This window comes from Vipera ursinii (assembly GCF_947247035.1).
Source record: "Vipera ursinii genome assembly, chromosome: 3".
NCBI classification, from domain to species: Eukaryota; Metazoa; Chordata; class Lepidosauria; order Squamata; family Viperidae; genus Vipera; species Vipera ursinii.
The window spans coordinates 24,063,589-24,076,585 of record NC_139516.1 but is presented as its reverse complement, the minus strand read 5'-3'; the positions used below and the strand labels follow the sequence as shown (position 1 = coordinate 24,076,585).

The following is a 12,997-nucleotide window of genomic DNA, read 5'->3' as shown; positions in this document are numbered from 1 at the left end:
GTTCCCCCGCACATGTGTGCTAGTCGATTCTGACTCTAGGGGCCGGTGCTCATCTCTGTTTCAAAGCCGAAGAGCCAGTGCTTGTCGGAGGACGTCTCCGTGGTCATGTGGCCGGCATGACTAGACGCCAAAGGCGCACGGAACACTGTTACCTTCCCACCGTAGTGGTCCCTATTCTTCTACTTGCATTTTTACGTGCTTTCGAACTGCTAGGTTGGCAGAAGCTGGGACGAGTAACAGGCGGTCACTCTGTTACGCGGCACTTGGGATTCGACCCGCCAAACTGCCGACCTTCTGATCGACAAGCTCAGCGTCCTAACCCACTGAGCCACCGCGTCCCTCAATAACTTTGTAGATACATCCAAATAAATTTCTTAGCAACAATATGGCATTGATTTGTCACTGCCTTCTTCTGGGATTTTTTTTTTAAATTTCTCAGTTGTCTCCCTTCTAAATATTAATCCTACTTACTTTCCAAGTCAGGTTCTGCCATCTCCCTTAAACAGCAAGTCTTAGAGAGGACAAACTCATCCAGAGGTACTTCTTTTTTTAACTAGACCTTTTGTACCTTCATAAACAATTTGTTTAGGGACGTGGTGGCTCAGTGGGTTAGGATGCTGAGGTTGATCAGAAGGTCGGCAGTTTGGCGGGTTGAATCCCGAGTGCCGCGTAACAGAGTGAGTGCCTGTTATTCGTCCCAGCTTCTGCCAACCTAGCAGTTCGAAAGCACCTAAAAATGCAAGTAGAAAAATAGGGACCACTATGGTGGGAAGGTACCAGCGCTCCGTGCGCCTTTGGCGTTTAGTCATGCTGGCCACATGACCAAGGAGACGTCCTTGGACAAGCGCTGGCTCTTCGGCTTTGAAACGGAGATGAGCACCGGCCCCTAGAGTCGGAAAACGACTAGCACGCATGTGCGGGGGAACCTTTACCTTTTAAACAATTTGTATGTAGAAAATACACTGCTAAATATTTATGCACAGTCGTATGTGGGAGAGTGAGCAGGCATTTTTAATTCCAGGGATGCAGAGTTTTAATTTTATCTAGGAAGGATGGTTATAATAGACACACCCTCTCCTTACCTGGAGAGGTTTTTGTGTGTTTGTTTATTAAAAGAGAACTGAAAACAAGGATGTGTGTGGGTTGAGAAAAATAATGAAGCCCCAAAGACAGCAGAAACGTGGGAGAAGGAGACTGTAAAGCCGAAGGCAAGTATTACACACTAGTCTTCAGAAAGCAATAGAAAACTTCAACTGTTAGAACCGAAAGACTGCTGAAAGGTAGAACTGAGAGCAGGCAGGGAAAAGAAAGTAAGGAAAACTACAGCAGGGGTGCCCAATTTTGGCAACTTTAAGACCTGTGGACTTCAACTCCCAGAATTCCCCAGCCAGCCATGGGAATGGGAGTTGAAGTCCACAAAACTTAAAGTTGCCAAGGTTGGACACCCCTGGAGTAGAGTCTTCAAACCCAAGCAAGGCTGCAAACCAAACCAAGCCCATGGTGTGCAGCAGTTTAGGTATGGAGCCCTACAAACCAGCTCCAGAAACAGGATTGTGAGTGCTTTTGGGCGGGGAGTGAGGAGAGAAAATCTCATTCACAAGTGTTGGGGATGTGATATCCTTTCATCTTGCAGTTGGTTTCAGGTAGGGAAGAACAGTTTGTACTGATTTTTTTTCAGAGGCTCTTGCATTTTATTATTGCTTGATTTACTACCCTTCAATTACTTCACAGCTGCATATTTTGGTTCCAGAGTTTCCACTCCTAAAATTTCTCATCTGCTTACATTTCTCTTCCCACTATTGTGCCCTCACGGGCAGTCAGTACTAGAATCAGCCACAACAATGAGGATATGAAAATTGTAAATAACTGTGAGAAAGTGCTTTAATGCTACATACATGTTTGAGAAAAGTGAGTCTCTCGGCATCACTTTGAACGCTGAAATTTCTCTGAGGTTTTGACTCTGTCACATATTTAATCTATTCCTTTTTACAACAGAGTCCCATCCCAGCAATCCTTCTATTGGCCTTTTATCCTGGAGTGCTGCAAGGCACATTTTTGAGGATAATTAAGAAGCATAAAGCACCAAGGATAAGTTTATATCTTTGACCTTCAGAGTGCTAACGACCAGGTGACTGCAAAGAATATAAATCCTTCTATTCCCATTCAGTCAGAACTGAAGAAGCTCTTTGGATAAACAGTGAAATGTTTTCAAGGAAAAACCCGGGAAAGTCCAGTTGCCTTTGGAAAAGCACCTTTGGGAGTGCACACGTGATGTTTCTCTGCCTGCTTCCTGCACTTGTGGTTTGAGGAAGTGGAAAGCAGAAACACTCACTAAGCTTGATCTTATCATCTATGCAGGCAGGTAGCCAAATGTATCAGATGAGAATGAACAGCCTTTACTAATTAGGTATATATGAACTAAAGTAGGCAGGAAATCCAATTATCATTCTGCCAAGGCAAGATCCACTGTTAAGAATGGTGGCAATTTCTGGCAAAAAGATGGTTTCAGGAGTGCTAATTATAACCTCTCAACTGGGGTTATTGAAGCCCCAGCTATCCTCTGAAACCCCTGGGTGTTCCCATCTTCCAAAGGAGGTACTACCTCCTTCAATCAATCACCTTCTCCCAATGGGCCATAGACAGCACTGGGGTGGAAAGAAACTGAGCAAAGGGTTAGTAGATATGCATGCAGCAAGTAATCCTAAACTATGCAGCTCAGCAGGTATTGGCACCTCTTCAGAGCAAATACTTAGATAATGGTAGTGCGACTGGTGCTTCACTGTGACGCTGTTTGGGCATGTAGTAAGCAAAGGCCAGGTGCAATGAAAAAATGGTGCTGCCAGGGAGCAGGCAGCCATAATTTCATACCTCCTTGCCCTTCCCACCTGTGGCTGTCTTCGCTGAAGCTGTTGTGAATATTCGGAATGAACCAACCAATACTCTGTTCAGCAAGGAAGTGCAAAAATCAGCCTTCAACTGGTGCTCTGTTCCCTATCTTTGCTTCTTTAGTATTTCTTTTTGCAATGGAAAAATAAAAATAATAAAAATAAACAAATCATTGTACAGACACTAGAGTGCTACCAAGGCTGAGCAACTATGAAAAGGAAGGGAACTGGGAGAAGACCCACCAAGTGGGCTGCCAGCCAAGTTTCCCAGACCAACAAAAATTGCAGAATGGGAATATAATCATTTGAACAGTATTGAAACTGAGCTGGGGGGAAAAGGAATCAGCTCAGATACAAATTGGCACCAGTGACATGTGATCAGAGAGATGCAATCTGATCAGAGAAACAAAGTCCAGCGTAGAAGTGTCAGGGTGGAGGCCCTTGTGCTCTTGAGCTTCTTGATAGACCATATAAGGAAACTGCAGTTTTCTTTTGATATTTGAAATGGATTGCATGGGGTTTTTTTGAAGAAAAAAAAAACCGGTGTCTTTTTAAAGTGGGAAGGGAGGTTTTTACAAAGTACCTCTGTTTAAAAACAATATATAAAATCCTAACCGCTATAGCAGCTTCTCCTGCAATGCATTCATCTCTTCAAAAGTTAAGGGAGAGTGAGCAATGGGAGGGAGAGATAAGAAATAGCAAAAAAAGGTGCCAAGATGTGGTGTAATGGAGATGCCTCTAAAATATTTGCATAGACTTTTTAAGGCACAGGGACACTCCTTAACCGGATGGTTGGTTCAATTTTGGAAATAACCTTGGAAACCATCTTGGGAACATCCTTGAAAAGGATGATAGACTGGCGACAAGATGATGGAGAACAGAAAACTAAGTGATGCTCAGCCTTACTGTGTTTTTCAAACTACAGATAGTCCTTGACTTACAACAGTTTGTTAGTTACCATTTGAAGTGCTGAAAAAAGTGATCATTTTTCACACTTCTGACCATTGCAGCATCCCCACGATCATGTGTTTTACATTTGGATGCTTGGCAGCTGGTTCATATTTATGATGGTTGCAGTGTCCCACAGTCAAGTGGTCACCTTTTCTGACCTTCTGACAAGCAAAGTCAATGGGGAAGCCAGATTCACATAACAACTGTGTTACTAATTTAACAGCTTATAAGTGATTCACTTAACAAATGCAGCAAGAAAAGTTGTTAAATGGGGCAAAACTCACTTAACAAATTTCTCACTTAACAACATAAATTTTAGGCTCAGTTGTGGTTGTAAATTAAAGATTACCTTTTGTGTGTGGTTCTCAGAATCTGTGGAAAACCTGTCCCATTATGAGTGTGTTAAAGCAATAGTAATCAGTCTAGTCATATCCGTGGAATATGAAAACTTGAAATTGGGGCATTTAGGATAGTTGGCTCTCTGGCCAATCCCATCAAAGACGAACTCACTTCTATCCAGAACATTTCAACATTTTTTTGAAGGTAAGACTGACATTTGAACTTCAAGATGTGTGGTGGTAGAAATTTTCCAAAACCCAAAGGCTATGTGTATGTATATTTTCTAGTGCACTTCATTCTGCTTATTGGTCCAAAGGAAAGAATGACAGGTACCTATTTCTTTTTTATTTATAAAATGAAAACTAGAAAAGGGTTTAGAAGTCCACTCCAATCACCAGTTGTGGAATCCACTTTTGGTACTTATTTTAGATTAAAAACAATAAAAGAAAACCCACACAGGAGTAAGGATTGTGTAGTTTGAACTTTGTCATGCTACCCTACTGGAGATGGGAAGAACTGTCCTTCAGCCTATTTCTTATAGGTATTATGAACCTTAGTAATCACAGGGAAACTTGGGATTGGTCCACAGATCATATCAGATGCATTCATGCTGAGGCTAATGAGTTTGAGATGATGTTGAGTGGGAAGAAATGTTCTGATTGGGCAATGCGTTTTGCACCCTGCCTAGGCAACATTTCTGTGAAATACTTGGCTTTTACCTGGCAACATCCATTTTTCATTATATCATTTGTCAATTAGTTCAGTTAGTTAGCCATTTGTCATGAACAGAAAGGTTGGTGGAGAAGTTAACATGGGCTGAAAAATTGTGACTGGAAGAAAAGGGACTGGATAAAATTATTTTTAATAAAATTCAATTAACAGAATATTTGAACAGTTATTAAATTAAGCAAATTTTTGATGGAACACAATGTACTGAAATACAAACTAATCACAACACAAAGAGGCAAACAAAATTAACCAAGGTTAACATTCACCAAATATATCATATTGTTGAAATACAGTCAATTTCCTTTATAAATTTAAAAAGGAATCAAGATAGAGATTCCAGATTTTAGAAAATCAGGACATCACCTTTCAAACTTCTGATGAAAGTAATGTTTATGTTCCCAGCTTTGAAACATTGATGGGAATTATCCTACAGTCCTAATTCATGTATTTTTTTCATATGGGTCTGTCTGCATATGAAAGAGAGAGAGGAGGGGGGGGAGAGAGAGAAGAAAATGACTTAAGTGCTATTACCATTTCTCTCATCTCTATTTGCTGCAGGTATTAAGCTGGTATTGGACCATTTTCTCTATCATTTTGCTTTCTCTTCTTGACTTTCTCATTAGAGTTGAAGCAAGTCTCTTATTTAAAAAAAAGATTGCAGTCACTGGAGTTGTTAACTCAGAAAAAAAGAGTAAGATGAATCACTATATAATCATGTGTGTTCTGGAGAATTAGACAGAAAAAAGCTAAAATGTGGGATATTCAGGATGGCAAAAAGACACTATTGGCAACATTGTATAAAATACAGTTAAATTATTAGGTTCACAATATTTAGTGATGGCCTCCAATCTTGACTGTTCTATTTATTTTATTAAATTTAATTCCTACTTCACCACCAATAACAGCTTTCAAAGGGGCTAGAAGATGGCTTTAAAACAATATTGATAATCACATTGTAAGTCAACACTGATGATGCATCAGTTCTTCCATTGCATCGGATATTAATAATTGGACTTTGGTGTCACAGGACAAGGATATGTCCTTCCTACCTCTACTTATCATCTTCTGCCTGAGGCAAATGCTTCATCTTGTGCATCTTGAGATCATTGTAACTTGATTGTATGGCATCTTTCTTTAGAAAATTGTTATACTGTTATGTTTCACCCCACCCAACTCCACCCCTCTGGCTATTCTGTAATTTTCCTTGGTAAATATCAGTCCTAACTATCTCCAATTATTAGTTAGAAAATAGGAAGTCCAGCGTCCTTAACAAGGAAAACCCTGCCCTTCTACTGTTCTCAGGTTGACTGTGTTTTCTTCACGTGTTGGAAGATGCCACAGTTAGGGTGTGGCTCGCAAGAGTTGTTTGAAGTAAGGATGTTTATATGGGAACATTTTAGATGTCACGCCTTTTGGTTCTAGTCCTCGTGTGGCACAAGTCCATGCTATATACGAAGACAGCATAAAGCAATTATTCCAGGTTTCTGTATGCTGTTATGCATACAGTTGCTATATCAAGCATGAGGAAGATGTGGAAAGGTGTAATCTTAAAGCTACCCACACATCCATTTAAATACAAGCCTAATTGCTTTCTGAGAGTTCACATCTGACTTTTGAGGACATCATGAAGACATTGACTGGCTTGCTTCTTGTGGGTCTTCTAGCCCTTTGGACAGGATTACCCTTCACGTCTTCCAGGGTTCTGTTTGGTAAGATATAAAATTATTGGTAGAGGAGCCTGCTTGACAATGAAATCTGCAAAGCAGCCTGCAGGAGGCCAAGACCCATTGTTAACTCCATTGAAAACTAAAATCAGATCTACTCTATATTTAGTGGGCTTAAACTTACATTCAGTTTATTTAAGTAGCTTTACAATTTTAAGTAGCTTTATAACTTTCCAAGGCTACTTAAAATGATTAACAGTACAAAACGATAAACACAGCGTAAACCAAGTTGAAGATAATTGCAACAAATTATAATTGAAGGAAATCATCCTTCAGGTCTACCAAATAAATTTAACTGACTAGCTAAAAGTAGTTGTAAAGGGTGGTGAGAAATAGTGTTATATACAATATTTTCTTTTGTTTTCTTCCTCATATTGGTGAGATCAACATTTTATTGTCCCGATACTAATGGAAAACATACTTAGGCCTCTTCCAGAAGGGAGTGCAATATTAAACTGAATTACGCCTCCTGCTGATCAAATGACATGGAACATCAGTGTGCAGGGTCTGTGGCATCTTTCTGCTGCAGTCTTGAGGAGCCCTGTTTTCAGCCAGCAAATTTGCTGCACAAGGAAGAGTGATTACAACATTGTCTTGCTTGGGGTAGTGATTCTAAAGAATGCCTTCTTCATCTTACCCCCTAATTCCTACTCTCCAGTTTTGGTGAGAAGATGGCATAATTATATAAAATGTTCCAATAAGAATCAGTATTCCAAGAGGTATGCTGTGACGATAAGTAACTGATTTTTTCCCAGCTTATTTTCTTTCTCTTTTCTTTTTATGGTGAGATAAATGAAGGTCTCTTTCCTAGCTGTTAAATAAATACTGAGTGGATAAGATACGTCAGTATTTTTATTTTAGCCAAAAAAAAAATGTAAGCTCTCTGTGATTGTTGTGGACTTGCAATGTTTTAAACATGTCCATTCTATAGTATATGGTGGTAACCATAAAAAATTATTTGCAACATTTTAATTGTGCACTCAGAAAGCTAGGAGAGAGTTTGCTTATCAAGAAATGCCTGTTGGTGTGTACATAAATTTATTCATTTATATTTCAGATTAGGCAAAGAGTAATAAAGAAAGAACAGTGCAATTATTAAAATAGAACAGGTACAAAAAAGTTGAATCTAAGTATAAAGTATATGTAGGGAAATATAAGATAGGTTTCATATAATCAATACATGATCTTACTCATAATAAGTGCTATGGGCAAGTACATTTCAATAAAAAGTATTTTTAAAAGGTAGTTGCATATTTTTCATTGGTTTTTTTTTCTTTCAACAGGAACTGGTATTTGCCCAGGAAATCCATTTAAGTGCTCTTTACCTGGAATTAATCGTTGCAGGAGTGATTATGACTGCCCTCAGACCCTACGTTGCTGTAATTTCAGATGTAGCACAAGTTGTAGATTCCCACCAGGTAATCTTAATTTTAATAAACAATAATATTTCTTACAGCTCTGGGCGTAGTTTCCTGATGAAGCAGAGAAGCTGGGGACTCTGGATTGGGTATCTTTAATATCAATATCAATCTGGTAGATTTAATTCTCTGTTAAGATTTGTCTTTCAGAAGGGAATTTATGGGTTGGATATGTAAGGCTAATGCAATAAGGCATTCGGTAAATTAGTTATTGAAATTAGGAGTCTTGCAGACGAAATGACCAGTAAGGGTCTTTTCCAACTGTTCCTGAAACTTTGCAAGATGTGATTTTTAGGGTCTACTCTGTGATGCTCTGTTCTTTTTACTTTTCATGGAAACTGTCCAATAGGCCCTTATATACTTGTGTCTATTTTTATAGATTCCATCAAGTGGTTTCAGATATGATTAATTTCTGATAGTATAAGTGTGTGTTTAATATGCTTCAAACTGGGAAGAAGCATCAAGGTCAAGATATAAAAGAAACTCCTCTCTTAAAGTGTGGATATTTTTAATTGCCATCACGGCTTAGAAAAACACCATAGGGCTGCAGTATATTCCAAAGAGTGACGAAAATTAGTTGGTGTTTGACTAATGGTTAACAACAATTCTGTCCCCCCACATTCCCTCCCTCCATTTCAGTGCTTCCTTGGAGTTGCCCACGAAATCCATTTAAATGCACTATCCCAGGAATACATCGCTGTCGTTATGACTATGATTGTCCAGGAAGACAAAGGTGTTGCTACTATAATTGTTCTAGGATCTGTAAATAAGGTATCATCATCAATTCTTTCTCATGTATCATTTTGCTTTATATCATTTGTTATCAGAAAAATCTAGAACCCTGGGAGATGAGCCGTAACTTAATTGCTGCTAGACCAATCAAAAATACTTTCTGACATATTTCAGACATTAATTTCTGGTGTTTTCTAAATGGTTAAACCCTCTCTTTCAAAAGTGACCATTGTGGAAATCGTTTTTACTGCTATGCTTTCTTAGAGCTCTCCTGCCAGACCTCTGACTTCTTTTGCCTTTAGACCTTCAGACCCTGAGTAGGGTTTAGACAGAAGGACCATTATGGCCCTTTCAATCCTACGGAAGGAATGATTCCTATGCTTTAAAAAAATGTTTGCTACCAGACTTTTATCGAAGCACATACGAAATCAGAAAAATTGTGTTTTTTTACTTTACAAGTTCCAGATTTTTTTTCTTTTTAAAATCCAATATTTTTAGCTCCCATTTTTTGGTTGTTGCAAATGTGCAAGTATTTAATTGAGCTGGTTTTGGTATATGATCTAAACAGAAATTGCATACCATATATCCCTAAGAACATTTGATCAGCATTGTTCTGTTTTACGTGATTAAGGGTGTTTTTCTTTTATCTTTCTATTCCAGACATTCTGTTGCCAGACAATACCAACATCCTTCAAATACCTAGGATAGAATTTGTCAAATCTACCATCCTATGTTGGTAGAAAATGCTTTCATTTAAATTTTTTTCTCTCTCTCTCTCCCATCTAACATCATAGTAGTAATTAGCTGAACAGATTGAATCAAGAGAAATTAAACATTTCTCTGAAATACATGTGATTCATTATAAAGTTTCCAAGACAGTTGTTTCTTTCTGCAAAGGCCAGAATTTGACGTTGATGCCCAGAGCTTGTTTTACATTGAATCAAAGTTATATATAAAGTTCATGTACCAGATAAATCGATCTTGGTTTGCCTATTTATGGAGAAGATTGCCAGCAATTGCCAGCAAAATGCTTTTTTATATCATTGTTGAATTCCTTCTGACGCACAGTGGTTACCAACATATGCACCCATATAGTTCACTATTTTTTTCTGGGTTTGAACCTAGAAATAAAGTAGGATTCCCAGTCGACCTCACAAAAACACAATTCTTGAATTTATCTCTGCAACAGCAACCTTTTGGTCATTTCAGGATTGATGGATATTTTATTTTCTTCTGCTTCTCATTTTTATGGTATTGAAACTTTACGAAGTTCACAAATTGCATTAAATAATCACTTGGTTTATTTGACTTTGGTATGGCATGATGTATGAGGCTGGTAAGCTATGGATTGTAGTTATGTGTGGATTCAGCCTATTTGATAAACCCTAGTTAAAACAAATCATGATTTTGCTTATTGTGTGAAACCATACTAAAAGCAGTGAATAGAAAAAAGCAGATACAGTGCAACCTTGATTTAAAAGATCCCTATTTAGCAGACTTTGAATGCAACAGACCAAATATCCAACTCACATCTCCCCAAAACATCACATGTGTGTTTCAGAGATAATTCATCTGATTATGCTAATAACATAAATTTGCCTACATGACATAAAATACGTAATTTACATAATAAAATCATTATGAATGATGCACATTTTTGCAACGCTATAAATCAGTGCAATGATTTATTTTTGAATGTAACAGATAGCCAACTCTGATAGACAGCTCTTCCCACAAATAGTCTTTTAAAATGGGATTTCACTTCATATTTATAATGCAAAAAATAATATTGTAATTATAATTTGCCATATAATTTTAATGCTACAAATAATATCAGTTTGTTAATAAAAGTGTTTGAAAACTAGTATTTTTCTGCAATATATTAACTTTTCCAGAGTCATGACATATTTTTAATGGAACATTTCCAAGATATGGTACTTCTATAGTAAAAAAAAAACACACACACACCAATGTGAGGTATATTGTGTGTTCTGTAGTTTGTTATGTAAGCTAACAAAAATTCTGGTCAAGTAAGGATTAATCCCAGTTTGCTCAATCTAAATAAGAAAAGTACTTTTTTATGTTTTGGAAAAAAGTAAAACAATGAATGATACAAATATGAGTTCATAAGCACTGCCACCAGAGGGCAGAGAAAAACCATTTAGAGGACAACTTATTTTGAAAAAACCTTCAACCTATTCTAGATGTGAACAGAGATCAGGTTTCCTTGAAAGAAACCCCAAATGCAAGAACTTTAATATGGGGAAAGTATTTAATCAGTTTACTGTCCCCCTGACTTGTCAAAGCAGTTCCAAGTGCCTTAAAACCATGAATCAGAAATAGATTGAAATAGATATTCAAAAGTAAAACAACATAATGTAGGGTAAGGAAAAACTTACACTGGGGAAACAGCAATGTAGTTATGTGGGAGCTCACAGATAAGGTTCCAGACTGCTCTATCTGATGGTCGTCTGAAAAGGCCAAAGCTCCACTGTTTTCCAAAAGCTTAATGGTATCAGGGCCTTGCAGATGTCTGGGGGAATGCTGTAGACAGGGTCTGCAAACAAGATACATCTCTTGGGTACCATGATGGCATTATTTTACCGATGGGATGTGGAGCATTCTAGCCCTGACAAATGCAAAAGAACCAGCAGTCCTATAGGGATCTAAGCTTCTAAGCAATTATGTCACAATTGAATATCCTTCCCCCCCCCCACAATCTCTCACTAACTTAAGGGCTGATGTATTTCCCATCTTCAAAAAAGGGGGAAAAATGGATCCAGGAAGCTACAGATCTATGTACTGTATATCAAGTATGTTGTCTCCTTGGAGCAAAAATCATATGGGGATGAACAATGCAATGAACCTGAAAACAATATCCAGAGATTAAGTAGGAGATGTGGGAAGCATACCTAGGGTCAGCCATAAAGGACTCAGATACCTATACATTAATGCTCAAAGTCTGGAGGACAAACAGGGTGAAGCTGAAGTACTAGCACACAAGGAGAGGTATGATATACAGCAGTTGCCATTGCTGAAACTTAATGGGATGAAACTCATGACTGGAATGTATTGATGGAAGAATATATATATAAACAGAAATGTGGTAGACTACAATTGCACCTAAATGTAATAATAGTTTTGTCAAACAGTTTTGTGTGCTTCATTTCTCTCTCCTCCCCTCAAACAGTTTCCATCTGGTTCCTCTGAAGTTCAGTGCAGTTCATCCCAAGGATCAGGGACCTCTGAGGTGAAAACAATATCTATATTCACCAGAGAAGGAAAGAATGTGGGAAAGATTAGGCTGCAGGGCTAAAGTCAGCAGAACATGGAAGATATTTCCTTTGTTACCAAGATCATGATTACCTTGAGAGGAAAGTGCTAAAGTACTACCTGAGTCACAGAGGTTCATATTCTGTGTCTACACAGCAGAGTGCACAATGATAAAAACAGGACTTCTGCTTTGGTTGACAATAATGATCCCCTTAGCACTCATCAGATAAATAATCATAGCATTGGTCAGTAGGTGTTGGGCACATCCCCAGGTGGACTAGTATGGGACATTTGGGCAATAGTAAAAGGTAGCACATGAAAAAAACAATATTGGTGGAATAAATATTCATACAGATTCTATACTTTAAACAAACTTTAACATATAATGTATGTAAGATAATTGCTTTTTTATCCTTTTTTATCCTGATCAGGAATTTGTTGTTGTTGTTGTTAGTTGCAAAGTCATGTCTGACCCATCTTGACCCCATGGACAACATTCCTCCAGGCCTTCATGTCCTCTACCATCTTCTGGAGTCCATTTACGCTCATGCCTACTGCTTCAGTGACTCCATCCAGCCACCTCATTCTCTGTCGTCCCCTTCTTCTCTTACCCTCAATCTTTCCCAGCATTAGGCTCTTCTCCAGTGAGTCCTTCCTTCTCATTAGGTGGCCAAAGTATTTGACTTTCAACTTCAGGATCTGGCCTTCTAAAGTGCAGTCAGGGTTGATCTCCTCTAGGACTGACGGGTTTGAATGCTTTGCAGTCCAAGGGACTCACAGGAGTCTTCTCCAACACCACAGTTCATAGGCCAGACCTTTGGCGCTCTGCCTTTCTTATGGTCAAGCTTTTGCAGCAAATGGGAAAACTATGGTCTTGACTATACACACTTTTGTTGGCAGGGTGATATCTCTGCTTTTTAGTGTGCTGTCTAGATTTGCCATTGCT

At 38.4% G+C, this 12,997-nt stretch overlaps 2 protein-coding genes across 2 annotated transcripts in view; one reads left to right on the top strand and one right to left on the bottom strand.

The window, feature by feature from the left end:
* Window positions 1–12,997, bottom strand: part of LOC310638086 (uncharacterized protein) — an 880,437-nt gene that overhangs the window by 247,990 nt on the left and 619,450 nt on the right. The window lies entirely within an intron of this gene.
* On the top strand, window positions 6,529–8,816 carry LOC310637729 (uncharacterized protein; the record flags this gene model as incomplete). Its single annotated transcript, XM_083358230.1, has 4 exons — window positions 6,529–6,613; window positions 7,158–7,291; window positions 7,875–8,046; window positions 8,686–8,816. 4 exons carry the CDS (start codon window positions 6,529–6,531, stop codon window positions 8,814–8,816), a joined length of 522 nt encoding a protein of 173 aa, XP_083214356.1.